The sequence below is a fragment of the Euprymna scolopes genome, chromosome 1 (assembly GCF_053919585.1).
Source record: "Euprymna scolopes isolate OS-2025 chromosome 1, ASM5391958v1, whole genome shotgun sequence".
Lineage (NCBI taxonomy): Eukaryota > Metazoa > Mollusca > Cephalopoda > Sepiida > Sepiolidae > Euprymna > Euprymna scolopes.
In genome coordinates, this window is record NC_136482.1 from 156,200,138 (window position 1) to 156,213,785 (window position 13,648).

General features: G+C 34.0%; 1 protein-coding gene across 3 annotated transcripts in view; it reads left to right on the forward strand.

Moving 5' to 3' along the window:
- The window catches only part of LOC145276825 (uncharacterized), a 173,387-nt gene that overhangs the window by 128,391 nt on the left and 31,348 nt on the right, over nucleotides 1–13,648 (forward strand). The window contains exon 1 of one of the 3 annotated variants that reach the window (XM_080128178.1): nucleotides 12,044–12,170. The exons of the other annotated variants lie outside the window; for them this stretch is intronic. Coding sequence (XP_079984304.1) covers nucleotides 12,116–12,170 — 55 coding nt within the window. The 5' untranslated portion in view covers nucleotides 12,044–12,115. Of the gene's footprint in view, nucleotides 1–12,043; nucleotides 12,171–13,648 lie in introns of those variants that run through there. 3 annotated transcript variants of the gene reach the window in all.

Genomic DNA, 13,648 nt, shown 5'->3' on the forward strand with positions numbered 1-13,648 from the left:
ATACATAAACTAAACATCTATAAATTTATTTCAGAATATAAGTTGAATTAAAAAACAAGGAATTATAGGGTAAAAGGAGGTAAATTAAAGGTAAATCGGTAACAAACATAAGCTATTATATTATTATTAACAATTCTTCAATTGTAACAGTAAAAAAAGAATTAGATTTCATTTAAATATCCATTTAACTAATTAAAACTAAAAGAACATATTATTATGTGATTAGGGCACTTTTAAATCTAATTATTAGGGGAATTAGGATCTATTAAAGGTTAAATTAAAATTATACTTAACTACGTAACTAGTTCCAGAAATGTTTATTAATACTAAATTGTCGATTAGTAAAAGTATGTGACATGTGAACTTCAAAATAATAATAATAATAATAATAATAATAATAATAATAATACCTCGGCTGGACAAGCGCAAAGAGAACTGGGACCTTGAGGAGGCTGAGTGCCACTCAAATTCCAGTATAAACCAATGGCCACTGCCAGCGAGAAATCAATGGTAAGAGGCTGTTGCGATGATGCAAATTCATTTGCAAATGCTATCGAAGGAGGGGGAGAGAGCTGGACGTCTGGGGAGACTTGTTGTCACTCCGCTTCCAGAGAACACCACAGGTTTCCAATCAGATCGTTTGTTGACTTGTGTGAAAGCTCCATGTTAGCCAATAATAATAACAATAATAATAATAATAATACGGATTAATAAAAAATAAATGTAGGTGTAAGAATTAATTGATTTATAATTAGATATTAAGCAGAAATGAATTATTACTTAATGATTTCTGACTATCGATAAAACTCATAAATATATATTTTATATTTAAATGGTTTTAATACTAACATTTTATCTTCAACGTATTAGTTAATTGATTTATAATATACACTGAATTAATCATAGAATAATATTGAGCCAAAGACAGAACTGTATAAACATTATTTATTTGTGGAATAAGACGATGGAAAGTGCTAAGTATGATAAAAGAATGAATGATAAACAAACTGAATTGATGCATCGATGGTTTTGTTCAAATGGTGATAACTCTACCATACTATATTACATTAATTTTAACTTTTTTCGTTTAAGGTAAACAATTTACGGTAAAGGATTACGAGGGGCGTGCAATAAGTAATTCTCCTGACCAACTTCCCATAGCAGTAGAGTCTTTCTCTTATTAATCTTTCTCTACATAGGATCCACCCAGAGTTATGCATTTCTCCCATCGTTTGATGCAGCTCTGGAGACCGTTTTTGTAGAACACCTCAGGTTGGTCCTCCAACCACGATGTGACTTCAGAAATCAAGACTGCATCATCTGGGAAACGCTTTCCTTTCAAAAACAACTTAATGGTTGGGAAGAGGTGAAAGTCAGAGGGTGCAAGGTCAGGAGAGTAGGGAGGATGAAGGATGATTTCATAACCACACGCCCGTGCTTCTTATCTGGCGACATGCGAGTTGTGGATCGGAGCGTTGTTCTGCAGGAGGAGGGTACCTTTGCTGATCTTGCCCCGCCTCTTGATTTTGATAGCTTCCCTTAATTTCCTCACAGGTGAAGCATAATAGGCTCCTGTAATTGTGGTACCCTTTGCCAGGAAATCTGTCATCACTACTCCGTCCCCGTCCCAGAAGACTGTGAGCATGACCTTGCCAGCGGAGGGCTGCACCCTTGCTTTCTTTGGAGGTAGTGAGTCCAAGTGCTTTCACTGCACTGGCTGGGCTTTGGTCTCTGGATCATAGTGATGGACCCAGGTTTCATCCTGTGTAATCAGTCTTTTGAAAAACTTTGACTCATCTTCTTGGCATATCTCCAAATTCATCCTCGAGCACTCGACGCGTTCTCGCTTCTGGAATGGTGTGAGCAACCTGGGAATCCATCTGGCAGACACCTTATGCATATGCAAATGGTCATGAATGATAGTTTCCACAGACCCTGTACTAATCTTGACATCTTGGGCTATTTGGCGAATAGTAATTAGCCGATCTTCCAAAATGGCAGCCTCAACTTGACGGACAGATGCCTCATCAATGGCAGCGTTTTACAAGGTCATATGATGGGGCATTATCACCATAAGTTTCTTTCATTTCATCAAAAGTCTCATGTGGTGTGCGTCTTTTCAAATACAAAAACTGGACCACTGCTCGACATTCAACAGGCTCCATTTCCCACCTGACTCTGTTCAAACGCCTGTAAAACAGAAACCACAATTAGCTGTAATTAGCCACATGACCCGTAGAGATATGCAAAATGTCAGGTAGATCAGACAACTGGAAGTGGGACAGGGGCATTACTTATTGCACGCCCCTCGTATATAGCGAAATTATAAATCTACAACTAAACGTAATTATAGGTATAGAATTAAGTAATACTGAGAATTATAAGTGAAGTAGTATTAAAGTAAGCTTAATTATGTATAGTTTCAAATTCAAATTAATAAATAATTTAATACAACCGGAAATTGTAAACAATTTTTTCTTTGTTTTTGTTTTTTTGTTTCGTATATGCAACATGTGTAATATATTGTAATTATTGATGTTCATTTCGTAAATATGGATACATTCATTATAATTAATAAATTTGCTAATTATTAAATAGATCATTTCTGGCAGAATATACCTAAATTAATAGAACTTATTTGTACGAATTTACGGGTTTAATGACTTTATTTCTAAAATCAAAATGGCGTGATGTCAGCATATTATAAGGTACTAGCATTTCAGCCTGGCTTTGCTCGGGCTTTATGTACTGTTCATGAAAATCCCTACATGTGAATACACTTTATGTAAGATTTAAAATATTTAGACCAAAATTTGAGTAATTTCGCAGAGATTGCAGAAATCAATTTTGTTTAACTTTGACTCCAATTTTGAGCCTTAAAATTTATTGTTTTGGTCTTAAATCAAAATGAAAAGTTTTACCCATGTCCAAGTAACCTACATTTAAAATTTCAAGTCTCTAGACCCAAAATTGGCGGAGGAATTTGGTAAAATCTGCAAAGGTCAACCCGTTCAATTTTTACCTTTTGGAAGCCAAAAGTGATTAAAATGCTTGCCACGTGTCTGAATCCATGTTATGTATAAATTTCAATTTTTTAGACCCAAAATTGGCTGAGTAGTTTGCTAGACATCGCAAATGTCAAATCTTTTGAACTTTGACCCCTTGGCAGCTCAAATTTTCGACTCAAACCGATAAAAAACTTGAAGGCTGAGTAATTTGGAAGAGACCGCAAAGGCCAATTTTTAAAAAAATAATATGGCCCAAATTTTGTCTCATTTATTTTTTGGAGCTAAAATGAAATGACAAAGTTTGATCAATGTCCAAGTAACCTACATTCAAAATTTCCAGTGTTTAGACCCAAAATTGGAGGAGTTTGGTAGAGATTTCAAAGATCAAATCGTTGAAATTTGACCCCCTTGACAGCCAAATTTCTGGCCAAAACCTGATTAAAAAGATTTCCTCAAATTATAATATTGCTTATGTCAAATCTCGAGTCTGTAGACCGAAAAATGTCAGAGTTATTTAGTAGGGAAATGTACACACGCACACATTTTCACTTTTATAGATACATAGATTTATAGCTTCTCTTCCAATTTTCGGAGTTTAATAACCTCTTGCATCTACCCAGTCCATTTTATTTATGCCGTTATATTCAGTTACTTACGACCAAAAGAATTAGTTTAACCAAGTCATAAAGGGTTAAAATCTACCTCACCTCAAAATATTCTGGTATGTCCCAACGCCATCGCCCCTAAGCGTCAGGAAATGAACCCATTCTCCTAACAAAACTAATGCATTGAAAGATGGCATTTGTGATAAATTCATGAGCAAAATTAATTCATGAAAGAAGATGTTATTTTCAACTATAGAGTTTTATTTGATTATGAATACACTGAATTTTTGCAAGTTATTGTCAACGCTTAATTGGAACACACAGGTCGTCAGTCCGTGTCGTTAACCACTAATCACCGTTACCTTCCAGGAAATAATCTGTTATTACGTAAGGAGGAATGTAAAAAAAAAATCTTTTGGCGTAGCCAATTAAAACGTCAATAAAAATAGTATAGATTAAGGGATCCCTGTGTCAAGGTGGTAAATGCAGCATAGTGCGGTGGAAATATGAAATAATGACGGTGCGACCAACAAATGTTTCCTGTGAAAAAAGATTTCTAGATGAACATGAACGGAAATAGTAGTAGATTTGCGTCTTTCAGAAAAATTTTTTTTTTTACATTTTCACCTCAAACAAAGCACAGTGCCACCTTGATAGAGGGGGCTACTGTCAGGGATATAAGTCGCAGAGATACTATGCCGGGAGATGTTTGTCCAGATTACACTTGAACTTCTGCATGTCAGTACAGTTGGAGAAGCAGGAACTCGGAAAGGAATTCCAAAGTTTAGCAGTTCTGGGGAAGAAACTATTAGAATAAAAAGTTTTCTTACAGCTAGAGATCTCTATGGTGTAGGGGTGGAACTTTGCTGATTGTAGGGGTTATCGGGGGTATTTACGTCGATGAAGTACAAGGGCTTGTAGTTTGTCGAGGCATACGCCATTAAAATACTTGTAAAACAAAGTCTAAACATGAAAATTCCCCCGACTTCCGGTATGTATTACCGCCTTAATCGAATATGTTGATCTGGATAAAATGTAAAATATAATTAAGACGAACGGAAGAAACGCATGTTTTCTGAAAACGCACATCAACAATGGCAAAGCACATTAACATTTGCAGCTATAATGGTCAATGAATGAAACAGAGAAAGGATGGATAAAAAAAAGAAACAAGGACAGATAATTTTGATCTGAAGGCCGATCTTCTAGACAAAACAGTGGTCAAGCAATAAATTAGCAAAATCTATCTTTTATATATCTACTAGAGGGGGTACCCGGCGTTGGGAGGTGTGTGTGGTGTTAAATAAAAAAAGAAATCGGGTGGGGGCGTAGGATCGAACCCGAAGCCCTGAGGCGAAGTTTGAAAATAAAATCGGCCAGCCAGAATGAGTTACTGAAAGATGTTTGGATTTATTTAAGTAAGAACCAAATTGACAGGTGCGCGCCCGGAAGTCGTCGAGCGTTACGACGACGACGTCAATGACCAGGTTTGTTTGTTATAAGCGAAGTAAAGAAAGAAAACAACGTTAAAACTTAAGCGGGGGGGGGGTAATCAAAACATCGAAAAAAAAGCACAAAGAAAACTAACGTAAGGCAAACGAACGACGTTGAAAACAGAAAAACGAACACGTAAAAAATGCCTTAAATAAGCCTGTTTCGATATTAAAATGTAAAAAGTCGGCGTGTGTACCCGGGTGCTTTTGGGTGTGTGGTCGGGGGTGGATAAGCGAAGTAAAAAGAAAACAGAAAAACGAACGTTACGTGAAAATGGCTTAAATAACACTGGTTCAATATTTAAATTTAAAAAATCGAAAAAAAAGACATCTCACACCATGATTCGAACCCAAAACGTTTAGATAATGAACCAACGCGCTAATCAACTGACCTAACTCGACGCATATGAAATTTAGTTAGTTTTTCAACTATTTAAAGTAAATCAGGTCATGACGTCACCTGGCGCATGCGTAGATTCGGTCGTCGTCACGAGAAGACCGTTTTTGTTGACCCCCCCCCCCCACTGTCGAAAATTGTCGATTTCGATGTGAAAAAAATGAAGGTTTTTGGCCAATTTTTCGATATTTTTCGAGCGAAGGATGGAACTTCGATATGACACCGAGTTTGTGAATTTTTGTTGTGTCTGTTGAAAGTTTTTAACAGAGACACAAACATACACACATACACACATACATACATTTTCGCTTTTATATATATAGATAAAAGTGAAAATGTGTGTGTGTGTGAATGTGTGTGTATATTTCCCTACCAAATAACTGTCAATTTTCAGTCTAGAGACTCGAGATTTGACAGAAGGGGTATAGAGATTTTTAATCGGCTTTCGGACATAAATTTGGCTGTCAAAGAGTCAAAGTTCAACGATTTGACCTTTGAAAACTCTACCAAACTCCTCCGGCAATTTTGGGTTTAAACATTTGAAATTTTAGATGTAGGTTACTTGGAAATGGATCAAACTTTTTAATTTTATTTGAGTTAAAAAAATGTTTAAAAAAATTGACCTCTGCGGCCTCTACCAAATTATTCAGTCAATTTCTGGTCTAAACATTTCAAATGTTACATAAATGGTATTTAGAGATATGGCAAGCTTTTTAATCGGTTTGAGTCGAAAGTTTTAGCTGCTATAGGGGTCAAAGTTCAAAGGATTCGAAAGAATTTATTGCATGCAATAAAATATATAATCATAAATCAGAATATGAGTAATGACATTCAATATTGTAAAAACAAAGTTTTGTCGAATTAAATTAAGTATGAGTGTGATTAATGAGCAATTGTATTGAATATTATAATAATTATTCAACAGTTTAAGAGGAGGATCCAAAATAAGTGAAGCAATCCGAGGATAGGAGTGATTTGATATCACCCTTCTCTCCTTTCATCATAATCGCTCAGCTCCCATCACGACCCAATTAAAATCAACGACTCTCGTGTTGGGGAAGCTTCTGGGACTGACCTTCATTCCTTATCTAAAATGAAACATATATATCAAATATGTTGCTAAGATCGCTGGAAAAAATAGTTGGATCATTCTTACTTGGCCTTTTAGCCAAAAGCATTTCAGACAGGGTTGGGAGGGCCTTATTATCCAGGGTTTGTTTTTATTTTTTTTTCATGTCCCTCGACACAAATGAAATGTTATTAATATTGTTATCTTTTTCGTATTTTTTGGTATAAATAAAAAATGTTTTAAAATTGTGTTTAAGTAGGACCCCCCTCCCACCACACACCCATAAATACAAATTTAAAAGGGTAACCATGATAAAAGATGCTGGCCGAGAGAGAAATCTTTTAAAATTTCCAATAGAGACGAGATGATCAACCAACCTCAACATCCCCCCTTCTTTTTGAGTTGGCCTTGTGCCTAATTTTTTTTTTTTTGTTTATTTTCCCAATTATATTTTTTTCCTGTGAATAAAAAATTTAATATCTCAAAGTGTAGTATATGTTCTTCAGATGCTGCACTTTCATTTTTTTTTTTTGTGTGTTATCTTTCGGTGGAGGAGCAGTCCTCCACGACTGAGACATTTTTTTTTTATTTTTGTACCTTTTCTCCACATTAAAAAACGACCCTGGTGTGGGGAGGCATTGTAAATAGGCACTCTAACGCTCCTGCAAGTATCCTCACGGCAGGATGCAATCCTCTATCTGCTTAAAAGCCAGGTTCTTTGGCAGGACTGCCCGCCTTTGGAACACTGTTCCGCTGGCATGTTTCACGGTTGAATACAACATGGTAGCCTTCAAATCTAATGTAAACAAATTTTTGTTAAGCCGTCCTCATAAAAAATAAAATTCTACCCAGTTTACACCATAAGTGACTACTACACCACCACCTTACATTCATTAACCCTTATCCTCGAGTGGTCTTCGGACCTTGATAAGTGGTGACTCCCAAGTAATATGTGTGTGTGTATTGGATTGCCTTATCCATGAAAAATCCATTGTATATTTTGAACATACCAAATACAAGCATAAACTTCATATACTAGAAAGATTACTAAATAAAGCTAAGAAACGAAATTATGATATAAAAAATAGTTCAATACCAACAATAACATTCTTAAATGCCTTTAAACATAAATAAGTAATACATTTAATAAGGTGTGATTTGCTGAGAAAAAACACCCACACTTTTATAAATATTCCGAAATCAGTTCTGTTAATTATTCCTTGACGATGGATCGGGGCGGATCTTAAAGTACTCAAGTTAAAAGTGTCTATGGCAACTATATCAGCCAGTTCTTGCCTAAAGCAAAAAAAAAAAAAAAAGAAAACATCAAGACCAAAATATGCAGACAAGAATTGTCTATATTATTTATGAAACATGTCCAAAGGAAAGAATACTGCACACACACATACACACACACACACACACACACACACACACACACATACATACACAGATATATAACTACTTAATTTACTCACATAAAATTAATATACGAAAGTATAGATTTATGCGTAATCTTTAAGTATTTACTTCAAAAGTGTTCAATACGTAGGTAGAGCTAGTTAGTAATTTATAAAATATATATGGCGATTAAGCTACACTGAATATTCCGCGTTTCATCCACTCTAGGACTCTTTAGGCTTATGCGCCGTTCAGTGTAGCTTAATCGCCATATATATTTTAGAAATTACTATATATATATATGTGTGTGTGTGTGTGTGTGTGTGTGTGTGTGTGTGTGTGTGTGCGCGTGCGTGCGATGAGACGTGTGTGGCGCCGACAAACCGCCGACGCCCAACGTCGTGTGTACCGTGGTATTTTTTGTTCTTATGGCCGGATCGTAATTTTTGCTGGCGACTGTCGATGGGAACACACGTGGTTTATTTATTAATATAAAACAATATAATATAAAACTAGTTGTCAGCTGACTGTCTTCTCTGCGTCGGTATCTGAAGTCGGCCCTTCCCTTGTAGTCTGTAGGCTTCTATTGTCATTGTCAAATCTAAAAGGCTCGATTTAAAACTACCTACAGATTCATTGTTTGCTACTCACTTTTTCAGTGTATATTTGTATGACACTTTCTATCTATCGTTCCTCTCCCCTCAACACTTAGTGACTCATGAGTCACCTTCATAGTATCACACACACACACACACACACACACACACACACACATATATATATATATATATATATATATATATATATATATATCTTGGAATCGTTTTCCCACGTCTAGTATTGAGCATGGAATTAGCAGCAAATGTACCCATCTCGGATACAATTTTATTGTTGGACGTATATGAATATTGGGAACAATGTCCCCCTTGGGACACAGCTAAAATAATGGCATGTCACTTAGATGTACGGTCATTTTTACTTTTCAAGAACGATCTGATTATATTATGTATTCGTTCTGTTTAAGCTTTCCCCCGACACATTCCTCAATCACAATCAGCTCTCTTCCTTCTTTCATCTTTGAGATGTTCAGATTGAGCAGATAAGAATTTGAGTTAAGTGCTCCATACTTGAAATTTCCGTGTGTCTCAATCCAGCTTTTCATTTCTTCCTACAAAAGCTGCACTGTACCGCATTACAGCAACCGCCTATGAATTAATGGCTGTGAACAAGTTCCTACGATTCAGACGAAATTTCAGGAGCAGTGTAGTCTTTTCATATACGATTCGTTCATCTTCTCTTTTATTTCATTATATTATCTTTAAAAGTGAGAATGTGTGTGCGTGTGAGGACAATCTTCAACCTATATACTCAACGAACCTTTGATCTACAGAATTAAAATTTTATATATAGGATATTCAGACATGTGGAAAAATTTTAATCGGTTTTGATCCGGGAAAAAAAGTTTGATGAGGGATCAAAATTGAAAAATTGGTTGTCGGATTTTTATCAAGTGTTTTACAAATGTGCATGCGTGAATTGTGAATCGTTCCCATGACAGATTCCTTATGTTAAGAACAAGTAGGTTTGAAAACACTTTTTAAAGATTGTATTAAGCTAGCATAAAGGTTATCGTACTTTACTCGCTCGAGTACTTTTTTTACTTACAATGAACTGTTTAGAAAAAATATAATACTCGCATGCACATGTCTCAGTTTCTGTATGAATTAAAATATAATATTTATGCGTATTTTACGACAAGGCAACGCCAGACGGCCTGCTAGTTATTGTTATTATTATTATTGTTATTATTATTATTATTATTATTATTATTAGTAGTAGTAGTAGTAGTAGTAGTAGTAGTAGTAGTAGTAGTAGTATGCTAATTATTACATACTATGAGACACTTAGCATCCCAAGGGCTCTTTATTCGATGTTTATTGCATTCTGTTCAATACTTTTTAGATTTGTGTTTATTTTTAGTATTATAATATGTAGTAGTAGTAGCAGTAGTAGTAAAATGATAATCCACTATAAAATACTGTCGCAAGGGTTCTTCATGCCAAATTTTACGGAGTTTTGTTGAATAGTTTGGGAGCTTATAAGCATATATTTCTTTTAGCAGTATTGATATTTACTGCCATGGGCTATGCTTCTCTGCATTTCAAGGAAAATCTGTCCATAATTTGTGCAATAACGTTGAGTATTTTTAATCCTATAACTGATGAACAGACATATAACAAATTGTCAAATAATTTTCTTAAACATTTAACAAATTTCAAATAATTTTCTTAAGCATTTAACAAATTGTCAAATAATTTTCTTAAACATTTAACAAATCATCAAATACTTTTCTTAAACATTTAACAAATCGTCAAATAATTTTCTTAAACATTTAACAAATCGTCAAATAATTTTCTTAAACATTTAACAAATTGTCAAATAATTTTCAATATTTAAGAAATTGTCAAATAATTTTCTTGAACATTTAAGAAATTGTCAAATAATTTTCAATATTTAACAAATTGTCAAATAATTTTCTTGAACATTTAACAAATTGTCAAATAATTTTCTTAAACAGTTAACAAATTACCAAATAATTTTCTTAAACATTTAACAAATCGTCAAATAATTTTCTTGAACACTTAACAAATTGTCAAATAATTTTCTTAAACATTTAACAAATTGTCAAATAATTTTCAATATTTAACAACTTGTCAAATAATTTTCTTAAACATTTAACAAATCGTCAAATAATTTTCTTAAACATTTAACAAATTGTCAAATAATTTTCTTAAACATTTAACAAATTGTCAAATAATTTTCTTAAACATTTAACAAATTGTCAAATAATTTTCTTAAACGTACAACAAATTGTCAAAGATATTTGCTAAAATACAGTATGTTCAAGATTGATGTATCTTATTTCATAGATGTTGTTTTTTAGTCGGTCTGTCCGCGATTAAGTTTTTAGATGTTCATTTCTATCCAAGACTTTTTCCGTCAATTGGTCAGTCCGTTTGTCTGTACATTAATGGTTAAAACAGCATTTTCATTTTTAAAGACGCAGACTGAATGGACGTATCTTAAAAGCCATTTTGTGTTTTCTCTTTTCGAAATTTTTGTTTTGGGCGCAATCTTGTTTTTCTTATATTCGTTTGAATGCCATATTTGTTTTTCTTGTCGTCTGCCAAAGACAAATCTCTTAAAAACACGATTTCATATCAATTGGTAAATAACAATAAGGTTTTCGTTTTTTTATGTGTCCTCTTTCGACAAGTGAATTCAATACTTTTTTGTTATTGATTCTTTGCTCCAAACCAAAAACAGCTTTTATATTCGTTTTTATTCCTTATTTTCAACTTTTTTTTAATGTTTTATACTAAACAGTTAATACGACCCCGAAAGTTGTTTTTCTTATATTTAATTCCTAAAACGTTTTTCAATATTTTTCAATTACGCTTCTGTGGTTTCTTCTATTTTTCATTTTCTTTAATCATTTTTCTCTCGTTTATTTGTTTTTATTTTTTTTTTCGCTTTTCTTTTTTTCTTTGTCAAATTTCTTTCGTTCTTTAGGATATTCTACTTTTTCTTTGTCCCATTCGTTGTTTCTCTCTTTTTTGTTTTCTTTTTATTGTTTTTTCTTTGGAATATATTGTTAACTTTTTTCTTCCTTTCTTTTGTCTTTCTTTTTTTCTTTCTTTCTTTCTAAAGTTTTCTTCTTTCTTTCCTCTGTCGTTTTTTTTTTTTGCTTTTTCCCTTGCAGCCTTCCTTTATTTTCTTTCTTTTTCACTTTTATTTTATATATATATATATATATATATATATATATATATATATATATATATATATATATATGTGTGTGTGTGTGTGTGTGTGTGTGTGTGTGTGTGTGTGTGTGTGTGTGTGTGTACATTTAATTTACCTTCTGTGGACACACCATGTATGAAGGCACAATTATAAATAAAACAAACACACACAAACGATAGACACTCACGCATTCATATCAATGAATTAATATCTATCTATAAACAAATATAAACGTATGTATACATACCTATGTATATCACTACGCATATATATATAAGCATTCGCATGGAAACTACCTTTACAAAGGCTTGTTTTTTTCTCAGAGGATTGGGATCATGCTGAAACTTCTTATACTTGCCTGTTTCTTTTGCTGGGTACAATCGATACCTTGTAAGTATGAACTCTAATATTTTGTAATAGGTAATTGACTTCAGTTTGCCGAACATCATTTTTATACCGTTTACCTAAATGTGACGATAATCGGACGTCAAAATAATTAAAAGCAATCACAAACCTAATATTATGGTAAAAAGGGGGGTGGAGAATTGACTTGATGAGCTTATAAACACTTAAAGTTCATAGAGTTACCTGCCTTTTGTGGAATTACATCTTTATAATTTATCATGAAACAGCTACCGATATCAATTTATTTATTTATTGCGAAATATTATCCTCATCTTTCTTAGTTGTTGTTTCACGACGTTTCGGCCAACTTTTCCTCTGGCCTTCGTCAGGTGGTAACCGTGACGGGATGGGGACTCCGAATGTCCCAACTGCATTCTCAGCAATCACTGCCATCCATAGATATTACCGTCTCACCACGTTTTTGTCCGGCTTTGTGTAGAATTGAAACCGCTATCTTCAGACAATTCTCACCTCGAACCGTAGAGATTCAACGTCTCTATCGAGTTCGCCACGGGCTTCGAATGACGATCAAGGTTGGATTTTTTGCTCTTATAAATTCACGTATATTCATTATCTTATCTTCCATGATCGGGTCCGTACCGAATGGTATATATATATTATTTAATTGGAATTCATTATTGAGATGAGTTTTGTTTTATTAATTTTTTTATTGCGGACTATTATCCACATCTTGCTTAGCTGTTGTTTCACGACGTTTCGACCAACTATTCCTCTGGCCTTCGTCAGGGGGTAACCGCGACAGGATAGGGACTCCGAATCTCCCAACTACATTCTTAGCAATTACTGCCATAGTTCCTATCCCGTCGCAGTTACCATAAATTGATAAATAATACTCATCTCAATAATGAATTCCAATTGAATAATAGTTATCGACATGTTTTACTTCCAATTTAAACCAGGCTTACACTCCTGGTGAATTGATAGGTTTACAATACAGGTAATTCGTAATGAACCCTCATGCAGATAAATTACAGAGATTTTTAAAACATTAAGTTAATGTTGGTGAGTTTCATCCTTAAACTGGAGCTTAGCATTCGGGTAAATATTATGTTGGTACAAAAATAATGTCGTTTATCTATATATCTATAAAAGTGAACGTGTCTGTCTGTCTGTCTGTGTGTCTGTCTTTCTGTGTACATTTCCCTACGCAATAACTCTGTCAATTTTTAGTCTATAGACTCGAAATTTGAAATACCGGGTACTGAGATTTGGGAAAATCGATGTGACGGGTGTCAGCCAGAAATTTGGCTGTTAAGGGGTAAAATTTCAACGATTTGACCTTTAAGAACTCTACCAAACTCCTCCGACAATTTTGGGTCTAGACACTTGACATTTTAGATATAGGTTCCTTGAACATGGATCTAACTTAATAAAGTGATTTGAGCCCGAAACAATAAATTTTAAGGGGTCATAATAGGGGTCAAAGTTTTAAAAAATTAACC